At 42.3% G+C, this 20,984-nt stretch overlaps 1 protein-coding gene and 2 long non-coding RNA genes across 4 annotated transcripts in view; 2 read left to right on the top strand and 1 right to left on the bottom strand.

Annotated features, from left to right (window-relative positions):
* LOC310714364 (uncharacterized protein) overlaps positions 1–7,761 on the bottom strand; it is a 24,348-nt gene extending 16,587 nt beyond the window's left edge. For both annotated transcript variants that reach the window (XM_083519795.1, XM_083519794.1), the window contains exon 1: positions 7,482–7,761. In XM_083519795.1, coding sequence (XP_083375921.1) covers positions 7,482–7,612 — 131 coding nt within the window. In that variant the 5' untranslated portion in view covers positions 7,613–7,761. The remainder of the gene's footprint in view (positions 1–7,481) is intronic.
* Positions 1–20,984, top strand: part of LOC310714543 — a 23,770-nt gene extending 2,786 nt beyond the window's left edge. The window contains exon 2 of the long non-coding RNA XR_014529886.1: positions 20,828–20,984. This is a non-coding gene — a long non-coding RNA (uncharacterized lncRNA). The remainder of the gene's footprint in view (positions 1–20,827) is intronic.
* LOC310714420 lies at positions 7,888–14,739 on the top strand. The gene is made up of 3 exons (XR_014529736.1): positions 7,888–8,081; positions 11,119–11,162; positions 12,487–14,739. It is a non-coding gene; the product is annotated as an uncharacterized lncRNA (long non-coding RNA).

Here is a 20,984-nt window from a genome sequence, read left to right as displayed (position 1 = left end):
CCATGACTAGTGAAATCTCAGGGAGGGGTATTCCCACATATCCCTATGTTGAAATGCTTGGGAAATAGACTTGCTTGAATGAGCAAAATATGAGACTACTTAAAATCTGAACAGAAGAGAATTCTAACATGGAAGTGATCAGCTCTTGATGAAAAATACAAGGGTGCTCAATGTGTTCTTTAAAAGGAGAGAAAATGGATAAAAGGAAGGGGGTGAGACCATAATATTTTCAAGACTCCTGTGGAGTTCTATATAAAACTAAGCTTCAGGCACAGCCAGAGGAAAGAGATGAGTTTTTGACAGTCTGCCTTTGTCCGCATTAGATGTAGCACTGGAGGAAAAAAAGAAACCTATTTGGATTAGGACATGACAAAGGATCTGATCACCAGAGTAATTTCTAAACTTAAAAGTTAACAAGCCTGCTAAAGAAATGAATGGGGCCTTGGCAGAATTCCATAAAGCATGTACAACAGGATGTCACTCCATATGGCGTTAGAGATTTATAATGAAGCTCATCTCCTTTTGCCTTGAGAAAAAAAACTTCTATATTGCTTATATCAGCAAGCTAGCGTGCATTAATTTAAGGCTAAAAACTGAATAGTGCTAGACAAATCATCTACATGCCAAGACCCGTTCTCAGCCCCCTGCGACTCATGCCATTAAAAGTAATGCCCTCTGGCAGTGTGAGGGGTATGGATGGGACCTTTTAGCAAAATCCCCAAATGCCTGCAAGTATGCTAATATGGTGTATTGCAGCAACATGGTCACAATACATTATTTGACTTTGCTCCTTTTTGTATTCTTATACAAGGGGTAGGGAACTGGATCTATCTGGCAGGCCAGATCCTGACCTCCTCCACCACCTGTGAGCCATTTTCATAGGTGGGTCAGGTTGAAATCAAACCACGCTAGAATATGAGTGAGGTTTTCCAGGAGCCACCCAAACAGTTGATTGGCAGCGTATTCAAACCCTGCTTTCAATAGGTAAAGGTAAAGGGGCCCCTGACCATTAGGTCCAGTCGCAGATGACTCTGGGGTTGTGGCGCTCATCTCGCTTTATTGGCCAAGGGAGCCGGCGTACAGCTTCCGGGTCATGTGGCCAGCATGACTAAGCTGCTTCTGGCGAACCAGAGCAGCGCACAGAAACGCCGTTTACCTTCCCACCAGAGTGGTACCTATTTATCTACTTGCACTTTGAGCTGCTTTCAAACTTCTAGGTTGGCAGGAGCTGGGACCGAGCAATGGGAGCTCACCCCGTTGCGGGGATTCGAACTGCTGACCTGATCGGCAAGCCCTAGGCTCTGTGGTTTAACCCACAGCACCACCCTCGCGGCTTTCAATAGGTATCTGCTCCAATTGTGAGGTCCAATCGGATGCTCCTGATTGGACCCAATCCCAGCAGAGCTTCTGTTTTATGCCAAATTAAAAGGCACTGAGTACAAGTCCTGCTTGCCAAGGAACAATCAGGAATGCACTTTAAAGTTCCCAGTTGTTCATTTGCAGCTGCAACTTCACCAATTCCACCTCTGGTATCAAATATGAGTGGGACAAGTTGGGGTGGCTTGAGTAAAAGATCCTGAGAGGCCAAATTAGGACTCTAGTAAAGGTACAGGGACCCCTGACCATTAAGTCCAGTCGTGACTGACTCTGGGGTTGTGGACCTAATCTTGCTATATTGGCCGAGGGAGCCAATATACAGCTTCCGGGTCATGTGGCCAGCATGACTAAGCCGCTTCTGAAGAACCAGAGCAGTACACGAAACACCATTTACCTTCCCGCCGGAGCGGTACCTATTTATCTACTTGCACTTTGACATGCTTTCGAACTGCTAGGTGGGCAGGAGCAGGGACTGAGCAACGGGAGCTCACCCTGTCGCAGGGATTCAAACCACTGACCTTCTGATCGGCAAGTCCTAGGCTCTGTGGTTTACCTGCGTCCCTAATTAGGACTCTGAATGGGCATAATTTAGACCTATGGACTGGAGGCTCCCCACTGCTGCCGTATACCCATTTTTCCATTTCGCTATGGTAGCCCTGAGCTCCCAGAGATCAACTAAGCCAAATGCAGCCTACTAGTTATGTACTGGCAATCCCCTCCCCTATTGATTCATTCATTCATTCATTCATTCATTCATTCATTCATTCACTTTTTAAATTCTCTCTCAAGCAGCAAAATCAGCATGATTATTAAGCTGGTGATCCAAGTCTGGCAAGGTGAATCACAAGTTATGCATGGTAGAATGAGCATGGAAGTCTCATTGCATAACTTTTAAACACCACTTCCATTTCTAAAGAGGAAAGAGGCTTGGCATCAATCTTGGGTTTCAGGGCAAATGGAAATGAAGAGCCGGGTTGAGACTCAGTGCAACTGGTGGGCCCTTGTAGCATCCCAGCGACTCATCGAACACAGCTGCAAACTAGTTGGTTAGTTTCCAACTTTTTTGGCCTATGGGGTACCTCAGATTGAGGCAGGCTTGTCAGGGTCTACACCATATCTTGCAGTCGGTGTACACCTCTGCTTGAAAGCCCTTTGGTTACATAACCACATCTACATATCAGCTAGAAAGTTCTAGCACACCTCAGTGCAGTTTCTATATTTCGCCTCACTTCAATCAATTTTCACAAAAATAGTTTAGCAGAAGAGGCCCATTGTTCAATGGCAAGAAACATTCAATTATGACAGAAATCTAGGACAAAACACTGATGCACACTTGCATGCCCTACACTTTCTTGTCACTTCTTGGCTGGAAACTGACTGGCATTTGCAATTTACAAGAATACAAATCTCTAGTCTGAAAAACAGCACCAACCTAGTCATTCCTAGCTCTGTGCTAAGGGTTTTGTTCAACCAGACATTTGCTATTCTAGAGGGAGACAATACGCTACAAAGCACTTTGCTAAAAGTCTTTTCAATTGAGCACACACAGCAATTACATATATCCAGAGGATAAGATCCAGATCAGCTTCAACAGGATGTCAGAATTAAATGGTGCCCATTTGAGACATAACAATAACTGAGGATTAAGATAAAAGCAAGGGACTTCCATTATCTAAAATTGGTCATGTACCATTACTTTACAGAAAAATGAATGTTCTTGTCTCACCCCTTTGATGGTGATACCAAGCATGAACTGTTGGGGAAAGGAAGGATGTGCAATGCTTTTACAGATTTAATAGAATTAATCCTTCTTAGTTTTTAGAAGTTCAGTTATAGACTAAGAACCTTCAGCATTTTAGGCTGAATGCCAATCTTTCGTCTCACCCTGCAACACTTTCAATTTTTGTTTCATAAACAGCCTTCTCTTTCCCACAATGCCTTTCCCTGTTTCTGTCTCTTGAGCATTCTTTTCCCCATTATTTTTTTCTAAATTTCTTTCTGTTTAGAGAACTTAACAACAACAAAATGATGGTGTCATTGGAGCATACCTCCAGAGGTATGTCCCATCAGCTTGATTTGGAATTTGCTAGGAGGTGTGTGAGAGCTTGCTTTGAGAATCATCACACACACACACACACACACACACACACACACAGCTTCCATATTTTCCAAGAGTTATTTTCTGGCTCTCCGTTAAAGAAAAGAATCATATTTGTTTTCAACACAGGTCATCACAGTTTCCCTGTGCACACTGCACAGGAGCTCAGGCTGTATTCTGTGGTCTAATTCCTCAGAAAGTGCACGATTCCCTAGAAAAGCAGTATCTGTTGGCTTTTGTTAGACTCCTAACAAAGGAGTCTAACAAAAGCCAACAGATACTGCTTTTCTAGGGAATCATGCACTTTCTGAGGAATTAGACCACAGAATACAGCCTGAGCTCCTGTGCACTGGAGCAATGCAAAGATCAGGGAAACTCCCAGATCCAAATGAGGTTAAGCTTCAAACAGGCTCTCTGCCATATCTCCCATTTAGCTCATAATCTGACTATAGTTAGAGCTGAGGGTGGTGCTATGGCATAGTCCTCAGATATTTTTTTCCAATAATAGATAGAACACATTGACTTGGAACTAAGTAGAACCTAATTCTCACCAATGGGGCTGCAGTATGGAGGAGAGGATAAAGAATTCCCATTGCAGATTCAGAAGAAGGCCACTTGTGCTATATTGGATCTCACTCGATCAATGTAAGCTTAAGATGTATGTATAAAATTCATATTTGGTTGTATTGCATGACCAGGCGGCAACAGCCCCAACCCTGAGGAATTATAAGGACAATGTTACATAGAATTAAAATTAGGCCACAACTTTATTAAACTTCCGAATGTAGGAAGACCTTGGTTTAGGGATATGGGAAGTGTAGCAGGCAGCCAAGCCCATATCTCCGCACGCAGGGTAGTTCACTGACAACCTTTCAGTGTATGACCAGTGACACCCATATATAGCACCCCTTTAAGGGGGGGACCCTGGAATCACCACCGCAGGGGGGTGAGTCAACGCTTCACCCCCCCCTTTATAGGGAAGAGAAGACTAAATGATTCCACCCAAGGCCATAAGCTGTGACGAATTGCTATGGGGAAGACAAAACCTGCCAATGCAGGAAAATTTCTTTCCGGTCCTTCAACAGCAACTAGTCAAAGTCCGTAGCAACGCCCGCTAAGCAGAAAGAAAGAGTTAACCTGCAAACAAGAAAACATTAAACAAAGGGAGGGTAGGGAGGGTGACTCTCCAGAGCTGACTGCCTGGCTATTGTTGGTTCCACCTCCTATTTATAAATGGGGCTGGCCCCACCTCCCAGCAATGAAACTTGATTACTGAGGCTGGGCGTGAACTTCCAAAAATTAACACTGAGAGGTGAGCCAGCTCCTGTTTGCCAGTAAGCTCCCTGGGAACTGTAGCATCACACGTGATCCCGCAAAGGGTACCCACAATGTAAAGTGTGAGTGCTGCTGCTGCTGCTGCTTCTTCTTCTTCTTCTTCTTCTTCTTCTTCTTCTTCTTCTTCTTCTTCTTCTTATTCTTATTCTTCTTCTTCTTCTTCTTCTTATTATTATTAAATATGTACTGAGTGGAATTCAATGTTATGCTATTATAACTGACCTGCTGCACAGACATTTCTGTTTGCCAGATCCCTCCTCCCCCTGTTCTGTGCAGGTTCTTCTCAGCCCCAGAGCCAATTTGGGGGGCACATTGGCGGTGAAGAAGGAGGAAAGCCATACTTGTGTTAGTCGACCTCGTTGCATTTGCTCCTGCTGGTATAGCTATTTAGTTGAATCTGGCCCACTGAATATAACTTAATTTCATCCCATTTTTAAATGTGTATTTTTATCCATTCTTCTGCTTTCACAATTCTTACACCTCACAGAACTAGAGAATTTCCTGGAGAACCATTCAGGATATGGCTGGTCAACATCACTTAATCTTCCCTGAGATATGAAAGGCCACAGATTCAGAAAATGAGATTATTTCACCCTTCCCTCTTTGCCTCGCCACCATCTGCTGTGAATAGGAGGCTATTTCTAGGCCTATCTCAAGTACTGAGGACTCTGCCAGAGGAGATAAGCACCTTCCAAAATCTTGCATCTAAACAGCTCAAATCTTTCACAAAAGGCTCCAATTTTTGCAGTTCCTTCTTTGTCTCTTTTTCTCCTGATTAGGAATGTGCTCAAAAAGAAAATCTTGCCTTGAAACATCAAAAAGCAGAAAATGCTGAAACAGCTTTCAAATTTATGCATATTCAATACAATGTGGTTCTTAGCAGAGGGAAGAGGGAGTGTCATCTATCCCAAATAAAACCATATATTCTGCAATTACAATCTCCCAGCAACAAAATGCACAGATGCTTTTTGTGTGCAGATGAAAAACAAAACACTTTAGATTAACAACAATTTAGCTAAACTGAAGTCTGTTTAAAGTTGGCGTCATTGTAGCACCATAGGGAAGGAGGTCTACTTTGTTCATTTCAAAAAGTTAGTTAATTTTAACCAGGAGAGAACCAGCAACTTAGTCAGTAGAATGCTAATTGTCTAGTTATTACACCAAGATGTTTACGCTGCCTTTTACTGTTATTGCCACATAATCAGAAACACACTTAATGCCTACCTATAGAAAGGAAGTCTCACTAGACTTTCTCCCAGATAAATCGCTCTAGGACTGTGACCTTAGGGGACAATTCAAAATCTAAATTATCCTGGAATGATCAAATCAATAACTGGCAGACCTCTGGCATAAATCCCCAAACCTGGATCAGGTAGACATACGCTGGCACAGCCCTAACTCCATTCAGCTTAGCCATATGACCAGGCACCAACAAGAACTTACACCAGTAAAGCGGTGTAAAAAAAAAGCTTGTCTTCTCTCTGCCAAATGTGAACCAGCTCACCTGGCAGTAGCGATGCTCCTGAACGGCGTTTGGATTTGGTATACTTTATGCCATTTGAACATAAATTTTTACCTGTAGAAGGGGTGATACCTGTTCCCCCATAGGGGTTTATTTTTCTTATTTGTGTATGTGTGTGTGGTAAAATTCACCTCCATTGTGTTTTAGCGCTACCCTTCACAGTAACAGCTTCATCTATCTATCATCTATCTATCTATCTATCTATCTATCTATCTATCTATCTATCTATCTATCATCTATCTATCTATCTATCTATCTATCTATCTATCTATACACTTTATTTTGTTGCTACTCCAGGTAGCAGGATCAGACCTCCTCTTTCAATGATCCAGCTACCATTTTCTTTTCCCAACTATGCTCTGGACATAACATTGTTGCAAGGAATTGTGAGGAGACGTGCACTGCTAAGCCATCATTTCTCCAGCTTAAATGCATTAGCTGAATTTATTTATTTATTTCATTCTGACTTTTGATTGAAATGTTTTTGTTTCCCACCCTGGGACTCTTGAGTGAAGAACGTAAAATGTAAAGGTCAAGGTCCCCTGGACGGTTAAGTCCAGTCAAAGGCGACTATGGGGTACAGACTATAAATACCTCAAATAAGAAAGCAAACTTTGAATAAAACCATATATATCCATATGCATCCTAGATGCCAGCAGAAATATGGTGAGGAAAATCTTAGCCAGCCAATTTCCACAGTTGGTGTACCACCAGTGCTTTTTCTTCTTCTAAGAAAAATGTTTAGGGGTTATCTCATTTTCCTGCTCATATTGAAATACTGCTCCTCAATGAGGCCAAACTTAGATTCACAAAATGTTTAAGGGTATGTGTACCCCACGTACCCACAGAAAAAAAGAACTGTGTACCACTACTGAGAAGGCACCAGCAAGGTTAGAAACTGAAAAATGTGATTTTTTTTTAATGGAAAGTGTAATTTCTGTGTTTGGACCTGTCATGTGAAAAGTCATGTGTTGGTCCACAAAACATGCCTGGAATCCAAACATTGACAAAGATTGCTGCCTCTGCCTAAGAAACCCTCATGCTGAGTTTAGCAGCAATATCTCCAGAGGAGGCCAAACGTATGAGAATAAACAGGAAACGTCATGCTAAAGTTATGTTTTGCTTCACCATCTTGATTCAGAATGGTACCTGGCATCTAAACAGCAATGAAGACCACCGTCTCCACTCCAGGAACCCTCATTCCAGCTCTGGTGAAAACATCTCAGGAAATGGCTAGACCTATGCCCCAAAGTGGTTGAAGTCACATTTTCATCTGCCATCTTGATTCAATATAGCGTCTCTGTCAGGATGCTGTCAGCGGCTCCTGGCTGGTTGTCCAGGAAAGTATAAAGACAAGGAAAGGTTTCTGACAGTCAAAAATTACTGGCCATTGCTGTTGGCATGGAGATAGTCTAGGTTGAATGCAAATATGCCATTCTGATGTCATGTGTGATGTCACAAAGAGGATATGCTTTAAGTCTTGGGAAAGCCAAAAGCAGTTAACAGTCAGACTGCATCTCAGCCCTGTCAAGATGGATCTCCATAATAGGTGGTGAATAGTTTTATTTGGGGAATATATTACCTTTTACTATTGAGGAAGTTTTAGATTAGCTTGCCAGTTTGTAACCCATCAAATTGAGGCCAATAGATATACATTCACAAACCTATAGTCATCAAATAATCAACTTTATGTGTAACTTTGGGATGGATTCATACGACCACATTTCCTTTCTCAAGAAAAGTTGGAAGGTATGTACTTTGAATGGCTATTGCTCCCTTCTGTCAGGGTGCTGCCCTGGATCCCAGCTAGTTGCCCAGGAAAGTATAAAGACAAGGACAAGTTTCATACAGTCCTTTTTTTATTTCAGACTTTACAGAGAGAGACTATAGAACCAGTCTCTTGGATAATGGTGTTGACCCGAGTGAATCTCCACCACCCGGCTCTCCCACTTCCTCATTCGTCAACCTCATCACCTCTTCTATGGGTGCCACTAAGTGCCCTCTGTCTTCAAGCTCTTTGCTCTCCTACTTTTAAGACTTGCCAGGTTCTGGGAGATGGTGGGTCTGGGATGCTTTCTAGCGACATGTCAGCCAGCTGCTCTGGCTCTCCCATGATTTCCCAGATTTCCCCCTCATCTGCCTCTGAGCTGTGACCTCCCTCAACCCCCTGTTGTAAATCTATACTGTCTTCCTCTTCCTCCTCCCTGGAAGGGTCAGGATGGAGAGGTGGTCTCCACCACTCCTCCTCCTCTGCCCAGCCCCTGACATCCTGACATCCAAATGTCAACAAAGAGTACCAACCTCCCCTCAGAAACCCTTGTGCCAAGTTTGGCGGCAATGTATCGAGTGACATCTAAATATACATATGGACAGAAAAACCTATTTCCAAAATATAAAGTAGATTATAAGGGGTAGGGAGCTGGATCTGTCTATTGGATCTTTATTTCCCCCACCCCCACTGTCAAACTTTGACAGGGATTCTCATTTGTCACTAACCTGATACCACAATGCCAACAGGTGGTCCATATTCCTTTATCCATGCAGTCTGAAATCCAAATAATGTGAGCAAAGGCTTTGCAAACACTGGTAATCACAACCAGTGAGGAAACCTGATGGAACAGAGGTACCCCACTGTTTCACTAGATCTTACAACCATCAACCCCATTTATGATGGTGGAGGCACCCAGAAAATTCCTAATGCGATCTAAATGCACATGGCAGACTCTATGGCCGGGGGAAGGGTGTTCCTGCAAGTACACCTCCATGTGGTTATGCTAGGGATTTGAAGATCAATGGTAGCATTTTGAAATGGGCCCAGAAACAAAGAGGCCATCAACCCAGACATTTTTTTTTGGGGGGGGGGGGGTCTAGTAATAAACACTCGGCTGTTGAAGTCACAATCAAAGCCTTCTCACTTCACTTAGCTGTTTCATTTTGCAGCAGCAGTTTGCAATACTTGGCTGAGGAGACAATCATAATGGCTGAGGTCAAGTTTGACCTTTTGCCCATGCTGCAGCAATTTCTTCACATCGTTCGTACCGATCTTGTACAATCTTCCAACACTTTCCTGCGAATCTATCTGCCTCTTGGGGTTATCTATATATTGAATGCTCTGGCGCACTGTTTCCTTAAAAAAAATAATATCTAATTCTACCCTCAAGTCGTAGTTTCAACATTTTTTGAAAGAATGTAGTATCCCTCATTTTCTGTTTTCGCTTTATTTAACAGGAGTGGTAATTTTGAGAGTGTTAAATATATATATATTCGTGCATATTAATGGGCTTCCAGGCTTAAACTGATTTATATATTTGGTGTAGTTTACAGATTATACAGATTTTGGGTTATGAAGATTTTAATCAAGAAGTATGTCTTTTTAATCTTTATGCTCAGCCTCGTTTTGCTTCAGTATTAGCTTGGCAATTAAGGTAATGAATTTTACTGAGGAAGGCTGAAGGAAGGGAGTGCTTTCTAAACAGACACCTGGCATGCACTGGTTGTCATGGTGATTTCCCAGATGCTCAAACAAGTGGAGAAAAGCAGCAATTCAATATTCCCATAACAGAAGAAGTAGAAACACTAATTGATATCTGTTTCAGAGAAACATGGGCTAGACTGTGGGATTTCAAGCTGCAGATGTTCTTAGGAAGATACATTAAGAGCTATAGTGCCCTAGAAGCACCGGAAGAAGGCACTATTTGAATACTGCATTAATCTGTGCTCAGCTAACAGGCTGCATTATGCCTTTGATTAGATGGTCATGAAGAACGCATAATTTTTGCCATGCCAAAATCTGCCCTCCAGTTTTGTGAAAGTTCTTCCCACCCACCTCCTGTTGAAGAAGCTTCCATTTTTCTGTCTCATTGAGAATTTGGGCGAAATGGTATTTTGAGCGTATCTTATTGTGAGGTGACCAAAGGTGGTAGCATGCAAGGGCAGGGTGTTTAGGCTTTTTTGTGTAAAAAGGGGTGCCAACTTGAAAAAAATATTGGGGGGGGCAGGTAAGCCCCTGCCCCACATAATCAACAACAAGACACAGCACACACATACTATTTGAATGGAAATGCTCCTCAACTTTGCGGAGGTTCAGCCCCCTCAAATATTTTATGGGGGGGGGCAAAGGACCTCAACCCCTAGGAGTTGGCACCTATGTGTGTTAATATTTATCCTATGAAGGTGGGTAGAACTAATGTAGAATGTGGCAGCTAGACTGGTGGCTGGGAGCGGCCGCCGAGACTACATAACACCGGTCTTGAAAAACCTGCATTGACTCCCAATACATTTTGGAGCACAATTCAAATTGTGGGCCTAAATTGCCTTGGCCCAGTATACCTGAAGGAGCATCTCCACCCCCATCGTTCAACCCAGACACTGAGGTTCAGTGCCAAAGGCCTGTGAGAAGTGAAGTTACAGGGAACCAGGCAGAGGGCCTTCTTGGTAGTGGCATCTTCCCATCAGATGTCAAAGAAATAAACAACTATCTGATGTTTAGGAGACATCTGAAGGCAGCCCTTTTTAGGGAAGTTTTTAATGACTGATGCTTTAATTACAGATAGGTAGCCGTGTTGGTCTGCCATAGTCAAAATAAAAAAATTCCTTCCAGTAGCACCTTAAAGACCAACTAAGTTAGTTCTTGGTATGAGCTTTCGTGTGCATGCACACTTCTTCAGATACACTGTATCTGAAGAAGTGTGCATGCACACGAAAGCTCATACCAAGAACTTAGTTGGTCTTTAAGGTGTTACTAGAAGGAATTTTTTTATTTTGATGCTTTAATGTATTTTTGTAGGAAGCCGCCCAGAGTGACTTTGGAAACCCAGACAGATGGGCGGGGTATGAATAAATAATAATAATAATAATAATAATAATAATAATAATAATAATAATAATTATACATCTTGCCACTGAGCCTCTCTGGATGGCTATGCCTCCGGATCTGAAAAAGTTCCATAGGAGAAGTTACCGGTATCTCATGATGTTTCCTCAGGGTCTTAACTGGGCACTCTGGGAAGGCTGCAAAGTCCCGGTCACAGACAACATGATTTGCCTAATGGAAGGAAGGACTCTTGTGAAAATTGTCAGCCACTTCAGGAGTCAGATACATAAGTGGGACAAAAACCCTGTACCCCACCCATGAGTATTCACAGGAATTTTCTGTCCCCAGTATGCATGGCACTTTACAGAACACAATTCTAAAATTTGTGGCAGGAGAGAAGAGCAGAGGAAGAGGGACCAAAGGGGAGGTTGGAGTAAACAAGGCAAGAGTTTGCTATTGTTCCTGATAACATGTGATTTTAGCAGTGCTTTTTTCGGGGGGTGGAATGCAAGGATATGCATACCCCTAAACATTTTGTGAATCTAAGTTTGGCCTCATTGAGGGGCAGTATTTCAAAATGAGTAGGAAGATGAGAGAACCCCTAAACATTTTTTAAATATATATAAAAAAGCACTGGATTCTAGGCTTAGCTGTAGGCTAAATATGTCAGCTAATGATCCACTGGCTCTTAGCTCACCCATCCTATTAGATTGTGGGTTTGGATTGCTCTCTAAGCCAGGATTGTACAGAGAGCCTACTTGAGTAGAGCAGACTCCCCACCACAGATATCCACCCCACAACTCATTAGGTGATGGGAGAGCAGAAACCATAATGACATATAGGTCAGAACGAGTGGGAACGTTCCCCCTTTCCCCCTTGCATATGTTAAGTGTGTGTGTGTGAAGAATATGTCACACTGTGCACTCTTTGTAAGTGCTTGAGGAGCCCTTTGAGGTTGTGAGCATCAGAAGGAATGTTCACATATCTCCAACAACTTCACCCCAAACTCACCAGAACTCAGTTCCGGCACCCCTCAGGTGGTCACCATTGACATTATAAGAGAACAAGGGAGGTGTTCATGGTGAGTTCCGACACCTATTTTTATGGAAAAATAGCAATGAGCCTTAATCTTTACGGCTGTTTTCCAATTCAGGTATGACTTCAGGTTTCATGGTAGAAAGGATTTGAACAAAGGTTCAAATGCCTTCTCTTGATCAGGTTAAAATTAAGCGATTAAAACCAGTATGCATTAATGATACATGTAGTACTTTCTTTCTTATAACTTAAACTAATTAGAAGTAATGGCGCTCCTGATAAATAATCATATGTGGTCATTTTCAGAAGCACATTCAATGGTGCCACTACTGACAAGATACCACAAACTCATGTATTTCCTTCACATAGTCATCTGTACATGTTATTCAGCAAAAAGCCCAGGTTTGCTACTCACCATATGTTTTTGAACACCTTCTTGCCATATTTACACTCTCCTTTTTCTAAAACGCACATAACTAACGATATGAAGTGTGAAGAGACCTCAAGCTGTCAATGTAAAGGCACTAATTTACGCTCTGCCTCACTCTATTTTTTTCAGGAAATTCATACAGCTGCACTTTTTGTTTTGTTTTTATAGAGAGAGCCGAGTTTTAGTATATTTGTTTCATCATAATGATACAAATTAGTTAAGAAGTGGGTGGTGGTGGCATTGAACATTATATTATTTGATATAGCTGGTTCTTTTATTTTATTTTTTGTAATGAAGTATTTTTCTACTCTTGTGATTCAAGTATGTAACAATCTCATAAAGTAATTAACCGCATTTCTCGGATTGCCCGCTGAAGTGCATAGCAAAATAAAATGGCCAATAATCATAATTCAAGATGCACAAGACATCTGTGCACCTCGTTTGCGAAGTTGTTAGCAACACGGCACAGCCTCCTACATCTGTACATTTCATGGACTTTATCCAGCTTCATCGCAAACCCAAACAACGTAATTGTCTTAACATAGTAATGAAGCTTAATGGTTTATATAGTAGCTGGGAAAGCATTATTGGAACAAGTACGTATTAAAGTCTCAATTGTGCACCTTAGACTTGAGAAGAAACCAGAAAGCATTCCACCTCATCCTCCAATTTGTTTATTATGGTATGGGGATTCTAAATAAATAATAGGCTGATGGTTCAAGTTGCCGGCTTTTATGCTGTACCCACTCCCGTGCTTGTGACTACAAACTGATGAGATGGTGAAGCTGTTCCAATCTCTCCAGCTCTATGCCACTTGGGTCAAAAGTTGTGTAGGTGGCAGAGAAAATCAGAATATAAAGGCATGGAAAGACTTTGTACATCAAACCAATAGGAAGCAACAGTACATTACCTTGGACTGTTATAGAAAGCCACATTCACTTCCTCTGCCTCTCACTAAGGTCATAGAAAGTTTCCTGAGGTGCAATGTTGGAGTAAGTTCCTTGTTATGTCCAAGCTCAGGGGAACTGTGAGCATTTTAAACCAGGTGCGGAAACATTTTTCCATCCAAAGTCTACATTTCCTCATGGATAACTTTTTGATGGACACATGCCAGAGAAGGGTACGGCCAGAGGTAAAAAATGACAAGGCAATTACTTTTGCTCCTATTTTTGAACTAAGCATAAGTTAAAGTAACCAGGATTGGACGTAACAAGGAACTCTGGTTTGCTTCAAAGCAGAAGCTTTCCATTTCGTTTTTACAGCCATTCTAGTGCCATGTCCGAGGAAAAGTGAAGTAACAAGCTCTTTGGCACTAGATGGTGAGTCTCCACAAATGGTGAAAAAATTGTCCCATGCAGAGGACACACTTGCAGACTGAGGTTCCACCAAATGTCACCTACAGTGAAACCTGAGATGAATTTAAAAGTTCCTCCTTAGTATAAACAACTGATGGGTTTTCAGGCTGCAAAGAGAATTTCAGAAAGATGGCTGAAACATCTGGGTTCTTCTAGTGGGAATTATATTGTAATTCCCACTTTGTGGAGTATGTTGTGGGTGCAGTTTTCTGTGTTCCTTCACAGGGTGAATGCTTAAATGAAGAAGAAAAATAGGTCTCCACAACTACCTCTGCACCACCTCCTACATCTAACAAATATTCTTTCATCTCTTGTATAGCCATGCATAAAATGTTCTCCATCTAATGCACTATAGATTTGCCAGATGTAATTTAAAGCATAAGGAAGTGTTCAATAAAAAATTAATGACATTTTAAACATTTTTCAAGCTCTGAATAGGCATTTGCACTCAAGCTAAATGTTTTCTTCAAAAGCAACATTAGAAGGGGAAAAAAGAATTCATTAGGTTCCCACTTTCATTTCTTAAAAATCTTTTTTTCATGAACGAGGCACCCTTGTACGGTATGTGGTATGTGACTATGCAAAACTAATTATTACCTTTCAAGAACAATATATGTATATCCCTGCAGGCTATTATCATTGAAAGCAAATCGTGTGGAGTCGAACAAACAGCCTTGAGGGCTTTCATAATTACTGACAGGGATATTAAAAGTGACAGATATGAGATGTATGCTTCAAAATAATAATAATAAAAAATTATTATGAGCACAGCTACCAATTTGTCATTTGTATTTACTCCTGTTTGACAAACCAGACACCCATTGTGTGGCCACAAATGATCTATTTTTGCTGCATTTGGGGTAGAAATGAACGGTTCAAGCAGGCTATATTCCCCTTTCTAACAGAAGGATTCCTTCACTTTATGCAGAGATAAAACTGTGAGTCTTTAAGTAAAAATAAATCAAATCTGCTAAAAGGCTTCCAGGCTACTTTCTGAGGCATGTATTTTACGCAGCATATTTAGATGTAATTAAAACTATCCATTTAAGTTCTGCAATTGATGGGGAACAGAGTTAATGTTCCGTGACCCCACAAAAACTCCATATTTGCCTTTTATATTTTAAGATCCACAGAACTGAAGAGTAGTTCTCTTTTGTATCCATTGCAGGCACAGCAACCATCCCTCATGCTGGGAGGTAGATTGCCATAATCATCATCATTATAATCATTTTATATGTATGGCGCCTTTCCATAGTTAAAACAATGCTCAAGGTGGCTTACAGCATGACAAGATTTACATAATTACCAACATAACAAAAGTCATAAACAATAAATAAAAAGGTAAACATAAAGGACCCATGACAGTTAAGTCCAGTAGCGAACAACTCTAGGGTTGCGGTGCTCATCTCGCTTTACTGGCCGAGGGAGCCAGCATTTGTCCACAGACAGTTTTTCTGGGTCATGTGGCCAGCATGACTAAGCCGCTTCTGGCAAAACCAGAACAGCGCACGGAAACACCGTTTACCTTCCCACCGGAGCCGTACCTATTTATCTCAGTGGCGTAGCGTGGGGGGTGCCAGGGGTGCCGGCCGCACTGGGCGCAACATCTGGGGGGGGGTGCAAGTCCAGAGGGAAGGGACAAGTTCCTTCCTCCGCCGGGCTCCCCGCCGCCACTGCCAGCCTTGCGCCCTAGCGCGCGCGCGCCCCCCCCCCCGCCGCTGCGGCTGCGCTCCACTCACTGCTCGCAGGAGGAGCAGCCGCTGCAGCAGCGCCGACGCCGCCATTGACGCCTGGCCGGGCACGGGCAGCCTCCGCACCCCGACACCGACGCCATCCCCTCGGCCCAGCCACAGGCGGCGGCTGCTTCTGCCGACTGGGAGGGAGGAGAGCTCCGAGGGGCCTCGCCATGCCCTGCGCTCCCCAAAACCCTCCGAAAGGAAGCCGGCGGGCGGGTGAGGGTCTCCCGGCAGAAGAGGGCGCCGCTGGCTCCGGCTCTCAGCGCAAGTCTCAGCCGCCGGGGGGGGGGGGGCGAGGACGGAGCACGGCTGGAAGCCTCCGGACCCGGCCGGGAGGAGGAGAGGCGCTCGCCAAGCCCGGATCTGGAGCTCCACCTACAGCCCAAGGAGAGGAGGGGGCGGGGAGGCGCCCGAGGGGAGGGAGCTTCGGCTGCCTCAGCCCGCGGGGGCTCCGCAAATAATAAATTTAATAAATTCCTGCTGAGCCTTTGGGGGGGTCCTTGGCTCCTTCGCTCACCCCCAGCCCCAGTGGCGTAGCGTGGGGGGGGGTGCAGGGGGGCCGGGCGCAACATCTGGGGGGGGCGCTCGTACTCGAGTGCTAAAATCCACGGGTTAGGGGGCGCAAATTACTTGCCTTGCCCCGGGTGCTGACAACCCACGCTACGCCACTGATTTATCTACTTTCACTTTGATGTCCTTTCGAGCTGCTAGGTTGGCAGGAGCTGGGACTGAGCAACGGGAGCTCACCCTGTTGTGGAGATTCGAACCGCTGACCTTCCGATTGGCAAGCCCTAGGCTCAGTGGTTTAGACCACAGCGCCACACATCAAAAAGTACCCAACCAAATGGAAAACAATTTCCGCATAAATCATAAAATCTAAAACTCAGAATCCAGCATTAATATCAGTCACAATTTAAAATGAGATAGATAGAAACTAAAATCAATATAGAAAAACAAAACAAAAACAGAGCCCTCTCTGCCCAGCAAGGCAGTGCCCTTCAGGCTCCCAGCAGGTCAGTCCTGGGCAGCAGTGGCGATGGCAGCACTTCTTTATGGAGCCTGTCATGCACTTTGTGTGGGTCTCCTCTTGGTGACTGTATTGGTGTTTCAACTGGCATGGTAGCCAGCCTGATAACAAGGGTGAGATCTCTGAGCACCAGTATTCCAACATCAGCACTAGTTCTGGAGTGTCTTGTTAGCACAATTCACTTCTGCACTTTTGAACTGTGGAACACTGAATGGCTTTACCCTAGAACATCTAAGAGCATGCTTCTTCTCCCATAGCCTCTTAGAAGATGGCCACTAACAGGAAAATGCAGCTTCATTGCATGACAGCTTCAGTTGCAGAGCCTCCATGCATGTGTTCCATGAATGAGACAAATCTGGGTTTACTCCTCTGTCATTGACAGTCATTCATCTTGAAGTAACCACAACATAGGATATCATACCATTTTTGTATTGCCTAAATCGCAGGTCTGTTAATGGTGTGACCATTAACAGAGGGAATTTCCTGGCATTTTATAGCACAGAAGTCCTTAAGACAACAAATTAAACCAAAGAAGGTTTTTTGTTAAGCAAATTTGATACATTTTCAGAAGGCTATCCCTTCAACATAGAGATGGAGGAGAAACTTCACATTTAAAGCTGGAATTCACATTCAGCTCAAATTAAAAGACACAATGTTTCTTTTTTATTTTTTTACAATGTTTCTGCAAATAACATTGTAAAATTTTTGAATGTTGATGACATTGAAATGAATTGAAGGGGCTCTAGCAACAAGGTAAAAAGTATAAGGGGACTAATAATAGATAAACTAATAGATCAGGAATTTGCTGAACTAAATTTAAAAGGGATACAATAATGGGAGACCTGAGGAAGTCAGGAAAATAAGTCAATTTAAAGTGGAGAGATTAAGAAAGAGAGAAATTTTGTTTTTCTTCTATATGTGTTTTTTCTTCTTTTTGTGTTTAATGTTTGTATTTTTGTATTTTGTACTTTTGTGTTTTTGTATTTTGTATTTGTTTTGCATTTGCCTTTTGTGTTTTTTAAACTTTTCTATTGTCAAAACCTAATAAAATATTATAAAAAAAAAACAAATTAAAAGACACAATTCAAAAAAAGATATGGACCCAAACACAGCCATCCTTTGAGATTTGCATTTCCCCCTGAATTTTGCATTGCAGTTCCTGAGCCAAGTAATATGTACAAAAATTCATCTAAAGGGTGAGGTGTGCAAGGAAAACACATTTATTAGAGGGAAAATACATATGGGAATGTATTATATGCTTTGCAAAAAGTGCATATTGGACCAAAAATTATCTTCTGTCACTTTTTTCTCCTTAAAAAAATTGAGCAGCCTTGCATTTTTCACAGGCAGCTGACCATTCTCATGTTAGATTGCACTTCTATTCAAATTTTAAGGGGAGGAGAGAAAATTTTCCGCCAAACACCTTGTGCAAATTTGATCTTGTTACATGCCGTTGCTTCCTCTAGCTGCCTCTATTTTGGCACCACACCATTTCCAGTGGCACCCCTACTGGAAACTCTTTATTTCTTCTTTCTGATTTAATCATGAAAATTAAATCAGTCAAATAGGGATTATACCATTAACAGGGTGAAATGCTCCGTTTTATGCAGTACAGACAGAGGAGAAATCCTGTGTTTTGTATCAGCCTCATGCTCCAGAACTTTTTGCCACATTTAGCGCAGACATACGGATTGGAAAAGCTGTAGAAGTAATATCTGTTATAGGGCTTTTACTCTAACCTTGGTCTCCATATCTGGTCAAGATACCACACCAGCAGTTGTCAGTCAATGCAAGTTTTGGTACTTAATTGCATGGTGACTTCTCATTTTAAAATCAGACACCAACCAAGCACCCTGCTTTTATCACCTCGTTAGATTAACGTCACCATAAAGAAAGTGTGGGGAAAGTTTTTATTTCCTTAGCATGTAAATAATTAAAAGAGAACTTTGGGAACAGGTTTGATAAATTGAATGGTGGTTTTTGACATAGCTGTATTTCCGTTCTTACTGCTTTATCCCAACCTAAAGCTGTGATATTTTTTGTTGAGCATTTTTTCCAGCTTTTAAACAGCACTCCAAATTAATGTGCTTGTGATACTTCGGGTTACAAACACCTTGGGTTACAAACACTTTGGGTTACAGACTCTGCTAACCCGGAAGTAGCACCTCGGGTTAAGAACGTTAACACAGGATGAGAACAGAAATTGTGCACCGGCAGTGCGGTGGTAGCGGGGGGGGGGGGCATTAGCTAAAGTGGTACCTCAGGTTAAAAACAGACCTCTGGAATGAAATAAGTTCGTAACCAGAGGCACCACTCTATCTATCTATCTATCTATCTATCTATCTATCTATCTATCATCTATCTATCTATCTATCTATCTATCTATCATCTATCTATCTATCTATCTATCATCTATCTATCTATCTATCTATCTATCTATCTATCTATCATCTATCTATCTTACATTAACAGGGTGATGCCATGATTCTACATAACCAATCAGATTTGGCTACTTAGTGATTTCACTGGAGTCAAATAAAATGAGTTCAGAGAGATGTAAATAAACATGTAAACACTTTCTCAAGTGGGGCAAAAAGAGAGAGTTTATACAATGAGAAACACTACTCAGAACCTTCCTGAAAACGTTAAATAACTTTGGCCATTGCTAACACAAGATATATTAGTACAGTGGTACCTCGCAAGACGAATGCCTTGGAAGACGAAAAACTCGCAAGACCAAAGAGTTTTTCGTTTTTTGAGTTGCTTCGCAAGACGAATTTCCCTATGGGCTTGCTTCGCAAGACGAAAACGTCTTGCAAGTTTGTTTCCTTTTTCTTAAAACCGCTTGAAGAGGTGCAGTTGCGACTTGACTGTGCTTCGCAAGACGAAAAATTCGCAAGACGAAAAAACTCGCAGAACGAATTAATTTCGTCTTGCGAGGCACCACTGTAACTAATAATTAAGAGGACATTGTTCAGTCCTTTGTGAGTGAAAATAATGTGGTATGGCTTCCACTGTTACATTTTTGCACAGGATGGAGGAGAGCATATGAATCTTCTGGACTCCTTTCCCATCTTTTCCAGTGCTGAAAGCAAAGCCCTGATTTTGAAAGCTTTAAAGCTCAGCAAGCAGGGGACCAAATGCCACCAGAACACAGTGAAGAGAGAATTAAGGGGGTCTAAGAAAACTGGGCAAGAAATACAAAGCATAGGAAAAGTTCCCTTGACTCCAACATGGTGTTTGGGAGGAATATAAATGGATAAAGACACTCGCCGGAGGTCAGAAAACTTCCTTCCGTCTCCTGCTCTTTCTTTTATGGAGCTATGGATTATTCATGTTCTTTTTGCAATGTGAGGGATGGACAAAGCATAGCCAACTATCTGGCCCATGGCTAGCTGACATTGTTGAATATAAATAGAAATAACACACAGCTCAGTCCTAATTAAACCCTGCAATCCATTTTTATGCTTCATTTGAACAGGGTCCTATATTGGATATACGTAGCTGGTGCTTACTTTTAATATAAGGGATGCTTTCTACAAGTTAGGTGAAATGCTTAAAGCTTTATTCTAGGATGGAACGGAAGACACATTGAAATCATTGGTGTTTATTTCCATGTACTTCTCTATAAACCGTCAAACCTATCCCTACCCCCCAATTTCTCATTTTAGGAGTCAAGTGAAACTCAGCTGACTCACCTGAAATACAAGGAATTTTGTAAGCCTATATGCCTATACCATATGATAAACTAGTGCTGCTTAACATTACAGTTTTACCCAGATGCTGTAAAAATGTAGTGCTCCTGCAATGATAATCTGTATTGCAGACAGTGTGTTCTCCTGCTCCTCATAACCATTCTGTCTTTCACATCACGGGCTGTAGTCCTGCTCAGTCTCTCACCCAGGGATAGAAAATCTATAGCTTTCCCTCCAACTCCCAGAGGTCCCAGCAAGTATGGGACGGATGGTCAGGGATGATGAGAATTGGAGTCCAGCAACATTTGGAGAGCCCTAGACCCTAGGTAGGGAAACTAAGGCCCGGGGGGTGGATCCAGCCCAATCATCTTCTAAATCCGGCCTGCAGACGATCCAGGAATCAGCGTGTTTTTACATGAGTAGAATGTGTCCTTTTATTTAAAATGCATCTCTGGGTTATTTGTGGGGCCTGCCTGATGTTTTTACATGAGTTGAATGTGTGCTTTTATTTAAAATGCATCTCTGGGTTATTTGTGGGGCATAGGAATTCATTATTTTTTT

Source organism: Podarcis liolepis (genome assembly GCF_965112155.1).
Source record: "Podarcis liolepis genome assembly, chromosome: 8".
NCBI classification, from domain to species: Eukaryota; Metazoa; Chordata; class Lepidosauria; order Squamata; family Lacertidae; genus Podarcis; species Podarcis liolepis.
Note: the sequence above shows the minus strand (reverse complement) of the source record. Positions and strands in the feature narration are given on the sequence as shown.